At 38.1% G+C, this 16718-nt stretch overlaps 1 protein-coding gene across 1 annotated transcript in view; it reads right to left on the reverse strand.

The window, feature by feature from the left end:
• Positions 1-8635: 8635 nt before the first annotated feature.
• The window catches only part of LOC105380176 (Fanconi anemia group I protein), a 35860-nt gene continuing 27777 nt past the window's right edge, over positions 8636-16718 (reverse strand). The window contains exons 18-29 of the mRNA XM_048626915.1: positions 15892-16071; positions 15380-15507; positions 13721-13908; positions 13529-13618; positions 13166-13204; positions 12746-12862; positions 11591-11786; positions 11396-11403; positions 11076-11281; positions 10523-10712; positions 9325-9442; positions 8636-8796 (exon numbers count right to left, since the gene is read on the reverse strand). Coding sequence (XP_048482872.1) covers positions 8699-8796; positions 9325-9442; positions 10523-10712; positions 11076-11281; positions 11396-11403; positions 11591-11786; positions 12746-12862; positions 13166-13204; positions 13529-13618; positions 13721-13908; positions 15380-15507; positions 15892-16071 — 1558 coding nt within the window. The 3' untranslated portion in view covers positions 8636-8698. The remainder of the gene's footprint in view (positions 8797-9324; positions 9443-10522; positions 10713-11075; positions 11282-11395; positions 11404-11590; positions 11787-12745; positions 12863-13165; positions 13205-13528; positions 13619-13720; positions 13909-15379; positions 15508-15891; positions 16072-16718) is intronic.

Consider the following 16718-nt stretch of genomic DNA (forward strand, 5'->3'; position numbering starts at 1 on the left):
AATTAAACATATTAACAATAAAACTTCAAAATCAATTATAAACGCTTTAATAGAAGTATTTTGTACACTGGGTATTCCATTAGAGATAGTGTCAGATCATGTTCCCTTTGACTCAAGAGAGGTTAGAGAATTCGCTAGGGAATGGGGTTGTAAATTCACATTTTCAAGCCCAAGATATCCTCAATCAAATGGTATGGCTGAACGTGCTGTCCAAATAGCTAAAAAAATGTTAAAAAAATGTAATGATGACAAATCTGATTACAGATTAGCATTACTTCAGTATAGGTCATCTCCAGTCTGTGGGACGAATTTTTCTCCTGCTGAATTGTTAATGAGTAGGAACTTACGAACTAAGGTGCCTGTTTCTCATACCTACCTAAAGCCAAAGTTAAATAAAAATATTGAGACTGATTTTAATAAGATAAAGTCTAGGAGTAACAGAAATTATAATTGTAACACTAGGATAAAAGCACCATTTATTGTTGGACAAAATATATGGTTTAAGAAAGATGTGAATATTAATAAATGGCTACCAGGTACCATTTATAAATGTAATGATTTTAGGTCATACGACCTGATAGATTATAATGGAGTTAGATATACTAGAACTTCTTATCATCTTCGACCACAATGATTTGGGGATTCACCAATATAATTACAGTGTAAGCATTGGCTGAGTGTGCTGCTTGAATGGGTCTATTATCTAACTTTGTATACTTTAGGTATAAGCATGAACTAATAACTAATGTACCTACAGATATAACTTTCCTTTAGTACTACTATAAATATGTAAACTGTACACTTGGAATTTGTGTTTAATTTTTGATTTAATTAAGTTTAAGTACCTAGTACAAATGTTACTATACATATGTAAACTGTACACTTTGAATTTGTGTTTAATTTTAGATTTAATTCAGTTTACTTAATTAGTACCTAGTACAAATGTTAAATTAGAACTACGTATAAACATCTTTGTTGTGTAGTCAACATTTTTTAGTTTTTATTAATTTGTTTAGAGAAGGGGGAAGAAAATGTAAAATAGATTTTCATATAAATTGTTAACAATTACTTTAAGTTTAGGTGTTACAAACGTAGTGGTTGTATAGGTATTCATTGTTAATAACATTCTATATATTCATAAATATTTTCAGTTTATATTCATTTGTTTGGAAAAGAGAAAGATGTTGTGTAGTCTGTGGTAGTGTCAGTGACACACAGAGCAATAATCGTTGATACATATATCATCTGTCATCCTAAATAAAATCGCCTTCAATGGTATAAGAGGTAATCTTTGGAGATGGTTTAAATCATATATCACCAATCGTACTCAAAGGGTAGTCATAAATGGACATGAGTCCAAACCAGTGTCGATCAGCTCAGGTGTACCACAAGGTTCAATATTGGGTCCTCTGCTGTTTATTTTATTTATAAATGATATTCACAAATGTTTTAAATTCTGTAAGTATTTACTATATGCAGATGATTTAAAAATCTACCACATAGTTGAAAATGATGTCGATCATATTGCCTTCCAACAGGATCTGGATAGGTTTTCTGAATATTGTATTGAAAATAAACTACAACTTAGCATAGATAAATGTAAGGTAATAACTTTCACAAAAAAAATCAATAAAAAAACTTATTCTTATTGCCTGGGTGACTCTGCTCTTGATAGGGTTAACTCAATTAAAGATCTAGGTGTTATACTAGATAGTAAACTACATCTTGATATTCACATAGAGTCAATAAAAAGTAAGGCGTTTAAGATGTTTGGGTTTGTCATGCGATCTAGCCTACATTTTAAAAAGCCATTTACCTTCCTTCATTTGTATAAATCGCTAGTAAGATCCCAGCTTGAATACGCCATAGCAGTCTGGAACCCATTTTATAATAAATATAACACAGCCCTTGAAATGGTACAGAAGAAATTCTTGAGATCTATGCATTACCGATGTTTCCATTCACGTATGCCATATAAAACGCTCCTCAGCAATTACTCTATTTTATCCCTAGAAAATCGACGCACCTTACTAGATGCTATGCTTCTATATGACCTATGTCACTCCAAATATGACTGTATTGACCTGAACAATAAACTATGTTATCGTGTACCCAGCCGGGCGACTCCAGCGCGGGCTGCCCATCCCTATCAGCTGTTCGCTATCTCAACAGCTCGCACTAACGCCGGTAAACGTGAGCCATTTAATCGCTTAGCAAGCTCTTATAATAAATTCTTTAATAGTATTGACATCATATCAAGTAAGCCAAGTAATTATAGGAGACATATTATTGATACTCTGGAAAATCTAACGTAATCACAATAATTATTATCTACATATTATATCATGTAATATATTGCAAATATATTTATACAATATATATGTACAAACTTACTACCTGCTATACATATATTTACTTAATATTATCCACATGTTCTTTTGTTACTGAATACTTTTCAAATTTCAAAAAGGTGTTTCTTTAGTTTCTTTCTTTAGTCACTTAAGTTAAATCTTACTTTGTTAGTTTGCATGTTTCTTTCCATAAGTTTAAATAATTACCTACTTAATGAAATTAGATAACTGTATAATTTACTCATAAAATACTTTTTTGGTAATCTGTGGTTAACTGTGTTGGTAGTACATTCGTTACTATTTAATGTGTATAATACCATTAGGTTAAATATAATGTACTATTGTTTGTTAATCTTAAAATAATAAAATAAAAAAAAAAAAAAAATCCTGTGATTTTCCCTCTTCTTTTAACGCGTGCTTTGCACGACATTGTAAGAATTACTTAACATAATATTTAACTAATAAACAACGTTGTGTTCCTCAACAAAGTGTTTAATTATTAATAAAACAAACGGTGGGGCACCCAGCGCGAAACTAACTTCTTGACACCCAGTTCTTCATGTAAAATGGTTTGAATGGCTGTCATACCAATGCTGAGAGAAGCCCGAATCTGCTCGTATGTCACATGTCTATCTTCTTTTATTAACTGGCGTACAGCATCGATGTTATCTTGTGTTACCGCTGTTTTTGGCCGACCAGTAGAAGGGACTGTGGTAAGAGAGGAAGATAGGATATATAGTCGTTTTACTTGGTGCTTCAAGTTTATAAATAGAAACAAGCTCGGCGAGACATTGTTCTTGAGATAAACCTCGACGAAAGTTGTGAAAAATTATTGCACGGCAATGATTTCAAAAGGAAGGATAGGCCCTTCAGAACATTTTACTCAAACCTTCTTCATACAAGCAAAATAACTGTTAAGGTCAACCGGGGCCAAGTCGCCTACGGGGCTAATGCCTCGAATCCATTTATCTTCCGAAACACATACTTTAGAACTACTGGAGTCATCTGCTATCTATCTTTGTAACTAAAACTTTTACCTCTGACCAATAGATGTCGTATCCGGGTTAATTTTCTTAACAAATCTGCCATTTTAATTTTTTCACCTTTTTCGGCCACCTCAGGTTTCCTGACACGTTTTTTTGAATCGTTCCAAATGTGTGTTTGTTTAAAAGAATCTATGTTTCCTAACTGTAAATACTGTTATTGTTTTGTTGCTTTACATATTGTTATGATTATTTTATTGAAATAACGTAAGATTCGGACACAATATGTAATTACAAAATTGTAGGTTTAGCTTTTATTTTGGGGTAAATGCCTCTGGGCTGATGGGGTTATTGCCTCTATTGCGGTGCAATAGCCCCATTTCCAGAGGTTCTAAACATTTTATGTTATGATAAATGTATTTAATGCACTCACGAGCAATGAAATAGTTCCAGTGACATTAGGACCAAATTACTCCTACACGAAAAATACTAGGTTAATGCCGCCTTCTGCAATATTGAAGAACATTTAATGGCGAATCAGAATTAACATTCTTAGATTGGTAATCCAACTAAAACGTAAATAATTTTAATATAATAAACTAAATATTTTAAAAAATTGGCGTCATTTGGTGTTGCGTTATAATGTTGTTAACACGGTATATAGAAAATAATCATATAATAAATAAAAAATAGTCATATTAACAGAATGATCCCACTTGTTTTTAAAACTCTAAATAGTTTTGTAATGATTAAAATTCCGTCAGACTCTAAAAATGATATACTTACTAATTTAAAGTTGTGGTTTTATTACAAATTATAAAAAAATATGCTCTTTTATGCTCTTATACTGTATTTTAATTTGTCACGTAAGTATTTATACTTTTTTAAAGTCCAATAAAGTTTTCATAAATAAAATGTTGAGCACCCCTGGAATCTTGGATGGGGTAAATGCCACTACAAGAAATTAGGCTACGTAGGCGCCATAGCCCCAACATTTTTTGATTAACTGATTCTCCTTAACTTAGCGCAGTATTTAGTTTACAAGCTAATAATTAGCTACGTTAATAGTAATTCTATAAATTATATCTACTTAAACTTGTAAAAACCTCTTCCAAGCACACAAAACTAGTGTAAGAGGCATTAGCCCCACTAGGGGTTATTGCGCCTAAAAATGCCATTTTTTGTAGAAACGTCGTTTACACGTAGAAGATATTTAAAATTCTACAAAATTGCATCAAAATATGAAACTAGATAAAATTTCCTAATATGTATCACAAGTTATAGCTTAATAGGGCGTATAGTCTGTTTGTTATGATCAAATGAATATGAAAGTCAAAGTATTGTGGCGCAATGGCCCCGGTTGACCTTATCTGTCATAATTTGTTTGAACTATGTCAGTGCCTAGCAACTATCTTGACGACGTAACCTTGTACGTGCGTTAATAATTTACCATCCCGGACATTGTTTTATTATTTGCAGGCGCCATATCAATAATTTAAGACAAATCCAACTACTAAAATTAAAACTGTTTTGGGCTGTAGACCTGTAGAGCGTCCCGTAGAAATGGACTAAAAATCACGCTCCAAAGCGTAAGTATGTGCAACAAGAAAATGTTCTAGGAAAATGACGTCCGCACAAGGTTACAGCGCGCGGCCATTGTAGACTTTGGTAGTAAAATAATTATCACTTTATAATGTGTTTATTACTTAATTTAATGGTAATTACCGATGATACGATATTCGATGTTTCTTTTTGACCTTCGTATAATGGTTTTTGCAGCCTTTCACAACACAACTACATATTTATCACAATATTCACAAGACCATCTCTCGGCCACAGACAACTGACGACTGAGGAGCGTTGGCCCTAAAATTACGATTTTAGGGCCAACGCGCGGGTGCCATTTTTTTGAGTGGGAGGCCCTGTCCTTACGCTAGTAATATATATGTCAATGTTGCACGGAAATGTTCCCGCGTAAGCTCCATTTTTTACACCGACTTGTCAAATTCAAATGGTCAATACTCTTTTATTTTTTACTTTTTTTAAAATTCGAAAATGGAATTATGTTTGAAAAAACACTACATGTGATACACCAAAAAGGTTTCACTCTAATTTATTCCTAAGTATTCTATTCCCGATCTTAGCCCTTTGTAGCCCTCGTAATTAAGGGCCCGTACAGGGTGACGTGCCGCGCCAATTTTGGGTTTTCAATGCTCTTCACACAGCACACGCAGTGACACGCACACATGTAAGTTTGCACAGTGGGTCGATAAACTTTTACTCGCCAACTTTATTGACAATTATGTTCAAGTACATTTTGGGTGATTTTAGGGTAAGTAAGTATAATTCTTACTTACACTGGTAGGCACCAGGAAAGAGTAGAAATTAATAAGGGTGCCACTTTACTCTATACTCGGAACCCGATTAGCTTTCTCAAACAAATGTGGTATTTACTTGTAGAAAGGTAACTACAAGTATTAAAGTGTTGATAATAAGTTTCGGGCATCCTCCAGCCAACTGAACCCCGACGACAAAGCAAAGTAAATACATAGTGTCGCAAAAGGGCTATACTAAGCCAAAAGGGGATGACTCAAGGGGTCATTCTGAACAACTTTTGTTCTACGAGATTTGCAAATTCGCGAAAAAAAATATTCGTTTTCCATGGTAAAAAGTCACATGTCCAACAAAGTTTCTATGAAAAAGGTTTTTTTTTGTTAATTTCCAAAACTCGTAGAGCAAAAGTTCAGAATGACCCCCTGTCTTACTCCTTTATACCCGACTGCCGAAGGAGGAGGGTAATGGTTTTTGATTGTATGTATGTATGTTTGTCTGTTTCTTTGTTCCCTCCTGTAGCCTAAACGGCTTGATAGATTTTGATGTATGAGGTACTGTTTAGAAGCGTATTGATGGCGCGATGGTTATAGGCTATGTGACGTTCCATTAAAATGTACATAGCGCCCTCTAGAGGACATAACGTGATGATCGAAAAAATAATAATTCAACTTTGCAGTGTAAGGTATCAAATGAAAGGGCTTGATTTTCACATTACAAAAATATGCATATTGAAGGTATTTAAATAACAACACCAAAATTATTGAAATAAAAAATGATCATGAACTACTGACGTAAAATTTCATAAAATAAAAGCAACTAAAAAGTTACAAATAAAAAAATACAAACAACAAACGAAAAACCCGACTGTACGCTAAAAACATGAAAACAAGTCCCAATGTTAATGGACTCCACTCAAGGCCGTTTTCTAAGTAACATTCAGCTAAATGGTGAAACCTCTGCTGGTCCCCGCCTACGATACTTTCCATTAACATTGGGACTTGTTTTCATCTTTTTAGCGTGCAGTCGGGTTTTTTGTTTGTTTATAATTTGTTTAGTACTATATACCGCTTTTTCAATACCTGTAAGTACATTTTTTGGTAGCAGCATAATATTTTTACTTAATTTTAGGGTTTCGAACGTCAAAAGAAAAAAAGCAACCGCTATAGGATCTCTTTGTTGTCCGTCTGTCTGACTGACTGTCTGTCACCGCCCTTTTTCTCAGAAACGGGTAAAGATATCAAGCTGATATTTCGCATAGATGGGGAGTACCCCAAAAAAAATATTATGGTACTCCCTGTCCCACACAAGTAAATTGGGGCTTATATTTTTTCCAGTTATTTTGATGTGAATTACGATAACTGGACGCCGAAGAACGTTTTTAAAAACTCAAATTGATTTTTTGAGATATTTAATTAATTAATAAATGATTACATAGAAGTAATTAAAACTAATTTATAACTATCTGATCTCGATGATCAGAGGATTAACCTTCGGCTACCGCGATTGGAGCACAAAGACACCTTTAACACTAAAAACTGTCCCACGGAACTTTTGGAATTTACTTGTCAGCACTAAATGAATAATGAAGCAATCACAATACAGTTCCTTTGAATATGGGTATGACGAAATATATTATGTTGTAGAGAGGGCTTGCACTCGTAACATGTGTATCCTTTTTTTTCTTTGTTGTTTTGTATAAGTATGTGTTTCTTTTCTTTAAATCTGTATTTTTTTTGTTGTTGCTGTCTATGTGTCGAATAAATGTATCTTTATCTTCAAATCACGCCATCTATCGTTTGTTTTTTTTGTGGCTACTGTCTATAGAAGAAATTCCGTCATTGACAATTTTACGTTACGAATTTATTTTATTTTTATTTTTACATTTTCATGGAGAACCAACAGCATTTTGTTAATAAATAATTATTACTTATGAACACATAACAACTTGATGCCATTAACAGAATGAACTTAGTAAACCCAGTAAACCTAACACATCCAGAGGAAAAATAAAATCTCTTTCTCTCTCTCTGAAAAACATACTTAATAGCCTAAACTCGATGCTTTTAGCTATTAACATCTTTGAAATAAAATTGAGCCACCACCGTGTTACTGCCCTCATCAGATCCTCACGAGACCATACCTCAACCAGCACCAAGAGACTGTATTTTTGATCCCTAACCTAATGTTCGTGCGTATTGTCATCACTTAGATCCATTCGCTATATTCCTGCTCCTAATCAGACCTTTACGAGACTGTAATGTCACGAGAATATTGCACACTATCTAATTTAATTTAATGTATTGAATATACTGGAAGAATTATGCTTCCTCAATTTCAAATCAAATTATGGTAGTGTCATAAAAGTTGAAAAAGTGCAATGACAACCAATGTGCAGTAATTTTGTATCTGTACACGATAAGATCGCGAGCTGTCAGTGCTGCCTAAACCGACGTGACCCTGCTTTGGAGGCCAGCGGCCAACTGAGTCAAACGTCACTTGTGTTTATGATTTTATAACACAGAAAGCCGCCATAGATATTTGTATGAAGATTTGAGGGAAAAAAATTGCTCAAGTTTGGGATTAATTTACACAAAATAAGTGTGTGTTTATTAAAAAACAAGGTATTTAGCGCCTAGTACAAGCCTTTAACTTTATAATATGATAAAAATCATATGAAAATTCTTAATAATTACGACACAGTTGTTACAATACGGGAGTGTGATTTTCTGGTTTTTCGTCATATTCTGAATTTTATTTACAGTTATCCATAATCATTTACTTGAATTCGAATCATTCAGCACCTAGCTAGACTCTTCGGCTACCTGTGTGATTTTTTTCAAGGTTGTAGAGCATCGTTTACTACATAATTCTATAACAATGCCAACCCTCGATTCCCCCTTGCAGACCCTTAACAAACTATAATCGAACCAATAGGACTAATGTTGTATGAACGAATAAAAAACAGTAAAAAGTTTACGAAACATGTTTTATTCCTCTTATCAACTACTCAATAACACTAGTATCACATAGTTATGAAACTCTCCGCTTCTTCCTCGCGGGATCGTCATTTTCTTCGTCACTCGCTTCAGGAGTGGGCAGGGTCGTTTCAGCGTCATTAATACCGGGTTCTGAAAATATAAACACGCTAATTAAGAACGTATTATATTACGAAGTAATACTTGATGATATATGGCTAGTTTATACAGGGTCCCTAGTATAGCTATGTGAGTACAGGCAACGTAGGGGCAGGCGGGACAGACATAGTCCGTGAGGAGCGGAACAGACAATCTGGACTGTTTTTTTATGCTATTTGGTTGCGTCCTAGCATGCGATTGGCTTTATTCTAATCAAACTTCTATAAAGACATTATGAGAAAATACTTTTTCAGTTTGGATAAATTGAAGACTAATTTGATACCTACATAGGTATACGCAAAATCTTACAAATTACTTGACACCATCGTTTATCACTAGTCAGATGTAAAAATTTAACTAGAGAATAGAGATAGAGATATAGAATGCTACTATCATTAATTTTATACCAATTTATTTTGTGCAATAAAGAATTTAATAATAACAAAAGTGCAACAGCTGGGAGTGGACAGTGGACACGTATCTCTTTAGCCAACTATACCCACCAGTCTCCTAGACACCTACCCTCATCAGCGTGTTCCCTGGACTCATCGGCGTCTCTGGCCAGCGCCTCCTGCAGCGCCGGCGCCTTGATGCGGAAGTCTCGAGCCGTGCCGAGAGAGAGGTAGTGCGACCAGTTCAACTGTTGGAGAGCGTAAATTTGGTTATAACTAACTTGAGCAATAATCTGGTGGCCATGTTTTAATAATTTTATGTAAGAACAATAAGAAAGGATTCATAGCACGTTTTAGCAAAGGATGAAGAGGCCATCAGACCCCTTATTACTGTAAACATTGTAAATATAAATATTTTTTTCGGTTATCTATCTATCTATACAGTCTCCTGTCTAATGATTGCTAGGCGTCTGCAATATCCATGTAAAAACTAGACTCTTAAGAGTTTTGCACACACGGTTTTGTTTATTAGTTCGTTTTCTTTTTAGCGTGACGACTTGGAGGGTATATCAATTTGGCGAAAGGATTAACTAGTCTGCTTACTTGTGCAGTATGTATGTAACACTTGTGCACAATATAACCCCACCTTATTGTGTTGTCTGCACATGCCTGCACTATGTTACCTTGTGTTTGTGTGCGTGCTCGTGCAGCGCGTGCTGGTACTGCTCGCGCAGCACGAGGCGCGGAATCAGCTTGTAGTGTATGTCACGCATGTGTGTAATGAAGCCCACCTTGTGTTTGTGTGCGTGCTCGTGCAGCGCGTGCTGGTACTGCTCGCGCAGCACGAGGCGCGGAATCAGCTTGTAGTGTATGTCACGCATGTGTGTAATGAAGCCCACCTTGTGTTTGTGTGCGTGCTCGTGCAGCGCGTGCTGGTACTGCTCGCGCAGCACGAGGCGCGGAATCAGCTTGTAGTGTATGTCACGCATGTGTGTAATGAAGCCCACCTTGTGTTTGTGTGCGTGCTCGTGCAGCGCGTGCTGGTACTGTTCGCGCAGCACGAGGCGCGGGATCAGCTTGTAGTGTATGTCACGCATGTGTGTAATGAAGCCCACCTTTTTGTGTGCGTGCTCGTGCAGCGCGTGCTGGTACTGCTCGCGCAGCACGAGGCGCGGGATCAGCTTGTAGTGTATGTCACGCATGTGTGCAATGAAGCCCACCTTGTGTTTGTGTGCGTGCTCGTGCAGCGCGTGCTGGTACTGCTCGCGCAGCACGAGGCGCGGGATCAGCTTGTAGTGTATGTCACGCATGTGTGCAATGAAGCCCACCTTGTGTTTGTGTGCGTGCTCGTGCAGCGCGTGCTGGTACTGCTCGGCGCGCAGCACGAGACGCGGGATCAGCTTGGTGTCGCGCAGCACGCGGCTCGGGCTCGGCTGCACGGACGACTCCACGTAGCTGATCGTGTTGTCTATGCAGGAGGAGAGCTTCTTGCCGCTCACTTTTAGGAGGGGCTCTAATCTATAAGGCGGGGAAAGGGGGCTTTGTTATATAACTTCGTCACGTGATTGCATGAGTGAAGCCTAGATTACTTTACAATCGTGAGCATAATTATTATTTTATTTATTATTATGTATCTATAGCAATAATCTTTCTTAATATACAATACAGGGTGTTAATAAGGGTAAAGTAAGCCGAAGGAAGGTGACTCAGACCACATAAGCCGGTCATGCTAAACAGCTTTCGTGCTACGCCGCTTAGAATCGTAAAAAAAATATAGTAGAAAGTGGCCAACGAAGTTTCTATGGTGAGGCGACATAATTTTTCGCGTGTTTCCAAAAGTTTTTTTCTCTAAATCCGTATTCAAGTGTAGTACTATATTACCTCGCAGTATGGCAACGTTTCACAGCAGCAGTGAGGTGAGTGTACAAATTGATACACAGCGACAGAACCTTGTCGCTGCCGGCGCCGACCGAACAGCGGGCGCTCGACAGACGCGCCGCCCACACGGATATCTGGGTAAGCTGGGTCACGATCGCCTTGTTTGTTGCTTGGATTTCTGTTAAAGAAAACGTAAGGTTAGTTAGTCCCTACATTTCTAGTGAACTTTCAGATTATTCGTATAACTTATTCACAAACTTTTTTCAACAATACACTCTATTTGTCTTTCAATTTAGAGTTTGAAATAGATTATCCGCAGTGACCACAGTCACTTGAACCATGAACCTGTTAGCCCTCAGAACATTGCGTATTTTTTTCTTAGGCGAAACGTTCGAGGGACAAAAAGATCTGTGATTGATGACTGTGACCGATGAGCGCACATCCCTTCCACGAATGACACTTTATCATCGTAAAATCGCTTCTATTTTCAAGTTCGTTACGCTTTTTCCCACTCTCACCTCTATCAATCTGCGCGGTGGCGGGCGGCGGCACACAGCCAGCGGCCTGCAGGTCCCGGGTGCGAGCCAGCAGGTGCCCGCAGTGCTTGAGGCAGCCCGCCGCGTGCGTGCAGAGGTGCTGGAACACCGCGTGCCCGGTGCGAGCGTCTATGGACGGGAATGTGGTTGTGTCGTCGTTGGCTGATGTGTCTTCTTCCTGTAGGTTTGAAAGTTAATCAGACGTTTAAAAATTGATGTTGAATTTCAGAATTTCATTAAGATGGTGAGTATGGAAACTGGTGTTTCAGATGGTTAATTTTATTAATTAAAATATTACGGTCGAATGACGTAGTGGTTAGTGGCCCTGACTGCTATGCCGAAGGTCCCGGGTTCGATTCCCGGCTGGGGCAGATATTTGTTTAAAGACAGATATTTGTACTCGGGAGTTGGGTGTTGATATTTATATTTAGTATCTATCTATCTATGTATTTGTGTAGATATATCAGCTGTCCGACACCCATAACACAGGTTCTGCCTAGCTTGGGGTCGAATGGCCGTGTGTGAGATGTCACCACATATTTATTTATTTATATTATAGTATGAAATTCAATATTATTGATACATCATTCGAAAAGCTACCACAAAACATGTGGTTTACATTTCTTCATTTCACCCAATATACTTCGACATCCTGTCCATTTCATGGCATACCATTATAATTTTTCAGCTATTTCCGTCATTATCCTGTATTACAGCTACAAACCAAAGTACCTACAAACTTTCTCCTAATATACTCACATCAATCCTGCCCAAAGCATTCAACACCTTCATCAGTAGATCGTCCAGAAACTGCGCGTCCTGGTTGAGGCGACAGTTGGCCGCGAGCAGCGCCGGCGCCAGCGACAGGCAGTCGATCTTACAGTACGTACGTACTAAGCCGAAAGGGGGTACCTCAGGGGTTTTTTCTGAGCCACTTTTGTTTATTTTCAACTTCAACGAAATCATTTACAAATGGTCTATCATTGATTAAAGAGCGGCCATTTTATGATAAACCAATATAGTTTTTCAGCTATTTCCGCCATTATCCTGTAACTGTAATACAGGAAAATGGCGGAAATAGCAGCCATTATCATGTTTGCTATAAACCAGGCACAAAACTCCTCCTCATATACTCACATCAATCCTGCCCAGAGCATTCAACACCTTCATCAGTAGATCGTCCAGAAACTGCGCGTCCTGGTTGAGGCGACAGTTGGCCGCGAGCAGCGCCGGCGCCAGCGACAGACAGTCGATCTTACAGCGACGGACGAAGTCTTAGTACTAAGCCGAAAGGGGGTACCTCAGGGGGTCATTCTGAGCCACTTTTGTTCTTCTTCAACTTCGACGAAATCGCTTACAAATATAATTGTATATCATGGAATTAGAGCGGCCATTTCATGGTAGACCATTATATTACAAACTTTCTCCTAATATACTCACATCAATCCTGCCCAAAGCATTCAACACCTTCATCAGTAGATCGTCCAGAAACTGCGCGTCCTGGTTGAGGCGACAGTTGGCCGCGAGCAGCGCCGGCACAAGGGAGAGACAGTCGATCTTACAGCGACGGACGAAGTCTTCCAGTTGGAGTACCATCTGAAGTTGGGAAAAAGAGTGAAATGAGAGTGTAATCGAATCTCGGAATTTTCTTATTGATCTATCGTTGTAGGTATTTTGATGCAAGGCCAAGGCCAACACAGCTCGTAAAAAATACTATCTGAAGTGGCAGTGGGCCGGACATAATATCTCCCGATGAGCTTATAACTGTTGTGGTAAATGCAGTCTCGGCCAAAAATTACGCGCGGGCAAAGGTAGCAATGTCGAGGCCACTGAAAAAACGATGGGCAGAAGGACTGTTTTATGGAGTGGAATCATATATTTAGCAGTAACAGTTACAGTATTATTGCTTTATGAACTCACACCGCTATACTCTTCACTACACGGGCCGGGTACGCTCAACACTACGCTAGCCACTTGAGTGATGGCCGCTATAGAGCGCTTGTCCGCTGCCTCTTATTGCACATCCTCCTTTAGCATCTCAAACGTTTTGTGCCACTACTCTAGCTGTCTAGTAAGCTAATAAGAATATCTTATTTATCTAATATTACTCACAGCGCTATACTCTTCGCTACAAGGCCCGGGTACGCTCAACACTACGCTAGCTACTTGAGTGATGGCCGCTATAGAGCGCTTGTCCGCTGCTTCTTCTCCTGCGTCATCGTTGAGCGTTTCCAATGCGTTGTGGAATCGTTGAAGCATGGCTACTACGCTGTCGCTTATATTGTTTTCTGCTGTACCCGCTGGGAAAAGTAGGGTAGTCGTTTAAAATTATCTTCATTCAATTTAAATAATGTCGAGCGAAGTTGGAAAGTACGTTCGCACCATCGTACCTATCGCTAACTTGTTTAGACAACTATTCAGGGGGGGCTCAGTGCCTTAATGGCTGAACTTTTAGTAGAAGGTAGCGCCATCTCTTTATATTACTCTTACTACCAAAAAAGATGTAAGATGGCGTTGTGAACAAGACCATAGAACAATAACAAGACACATAGATAAGTAGTATTTGAATGTTAACATTGTCATGATCTATGGCTATTATGAAGAAATTGCGTGTCAGTGTCAGTTCAGTTGTCTTACAATGTCTCGCAAATAACATTTTTGAAATAAAAGCCTATACTCTCGGTATATCGTTATTTATAAATTTTATATACCTACAAATAAAAATAAACATGGTGTGTCAAGAAAAAGCATCTTTATCCGCAAAAAGTGTTTTTATGAAATTCTTGTGACATGACAGATTACATATGGATCCAGGTTCCATGTGGTTCCACGGGAACCGAGCTGAAATGGCGGCACTGGCAAAGAGCGATCGACATCTTCATATCCGCTGAAGATTAAAATACTATGTGTACCAAACTGATAAATGTCGTCAAAGATTTGCCTCGCGAGGATAAATGATGCACTATTGGACGAAATGACTTTTATCACCACAAGTGACAAGATTTGCTTCTCTTGGGAAACATAAACTAGCAAAACATGAATTGGTTTTCATGGTGAAAGGAATAAAAAGGAATACACATACCCACTCGCATATTAGTTTACAAGTGACATGAACAAAACTGAACTGAAACATTGTTATATGCGAGGTAATAAAGAATTATATAATAATTTGTTTTTAATTTATTGTTGCATGTAGGTAGGTACATAAATAGATTGAAATTACATTTAGCTAATAAATTTTAATGTAATAACTGTTGTGTGGTGTAACTACGTTAAGGCAAATATGTCTCTTATAGATTGAAGTTAATAGCCGGATCCCCACCAGACGATCCAACGCGATCCGATCGTGCGATCCAAGGAATCTTACATACTAAACTTCTTGGATCGGGCGATCGGATCGCATTGGATCGTTTGGTGGAGATCCGGCTATTAACTTGTGATAACAATATCTATATATACAGGGTGTCCCAACAGGGCACCCTGTATGTATGTACAATGAGGCTGAGAAATATAAAGAGATGGCGCTTTTCACGTATTATGACGTTTATGACGTATAGAGTATGACAAAAAACTCTTCGAGATGCCACTCTTTTCACAATTGTTTATTTTTTCTCTATGCAACTATTTTTGGATTTGTATTGAATTTGACACTGACACAAATTATGTACTTCATTTTGACTTCGTGATTCATTATGACAACCTAAAAATATATGTGACATTATTTTGATGTAAGGAAATAATATTATAAACGGATAATGATTGGCTACTTACTTATAGCAGGCAGCATTTTTTCAATTTTGAATGCATACTGCTCAGATAAAATTATATTCAAGCAATCCTTGAACAGTTCTAGACATAGCACCGCTGTCTGGTCGTCGAAGTCGCACATTTCTTGGTACCTGGAAAAGAATAGCAAGTATTTATACCTTGTTTCACGTGAAAGACATCTGATACAATCCAAAACTACCCTTATTCGAATGTAATAAGGGTTCTGTCAAATGTCTTTCCCCGTGAAACAAGGTATAATAGTTAGTACGCGCTATCATACTGTAAGTTACTCATAAATTCCGCCGTAATTTATAACGACTACCGAATGGTGTAGTGGTTAGTGACTGAGCGCAGGCTCCAGTGTCTCAGCTACAGTCTCACCTAGCGACACAGCGGGAGTACAGTATCTCGGCTACAGGCAGCACGTGATGCGGCACGCGGCGGCGGTGCAGGGGCTCCGCGGTGAGCGCGCACTGCACGGAGCGCAGGCTCCAGTGTCTCAGCTACAGTCTCACCTAGCGACACAGCGGGAGTACAGTATCTCGGCTACAGGCAGCACGTGATGCGGCACGCGGCGGCGGTGCAGGGGCTCCGCGGTGAGCGCGCACTGCACGGAGCGTAGGGTCCAGTGGTGGAAGTCGCGACGGGAACGGATCGCGTTCAGTTGGTCCACGGTGGACCACGGGACTTCGGTGCTGGAAGAAGAATAAGGAGCATAGGAATATTTATTTATTTATTTATTTATTTATTTTATTTTAGGAAAACTTACAGCACAATTTAAAGGTATAACAATAGAATGAGCAGTAAAAGGCCTTTTACAAGTTTCCACTGATAGAAATAACTTAATAATATTTACGCTAATACAAAGTAGCAAACTAAATTAGGTACATTAACATATTATCTACGCCTAATCAAACGTACTAAACTGTATATATACAAAGATGTTTAATAACAATTACACTGTGAAATTATATTATACCTAAACTCTTAGACATCAAAAAAGGTATAACTTAGAATATTTCTCGCCTTATTAATGCTTGTATTAAATATATCAATGTCCAAATTATTCGATACGTGGTTAAAGTTGTTGCAAGCACGCCATAGATACGAATTCTGTCGGTAATTGGTAGACACCGTGGTGTTACTGAAAGTCGGATTGAAGCGACGGGAACGATTCGGAACATAAAATTTTAATTTTTCCAATAATTGAGGACAATCAATTTGGCTGGTGGCAATTCTTAGGAGGAATAATAAATCACAAATTTCACGCCGGTTTATTAATGGTAGAATGTGAAACTGGCGGCAACCTTCCTTATAGTTTTGTAAGGGATACCTAACACGA

This window comes from Plutella xylostella, chromosome 17, assembly GCF_932276165.1.
Source record: "Plutella xylostella chromosome 17, ilPluXylo3.1, whole genome shotgun sequence".
Classification (NCBI taxonomy): Eukaryota; Metazoa; Arthropoda; class Insecta; order Lepidoptera; family Plutellidae; genus Plutella; species Plutella xylostella.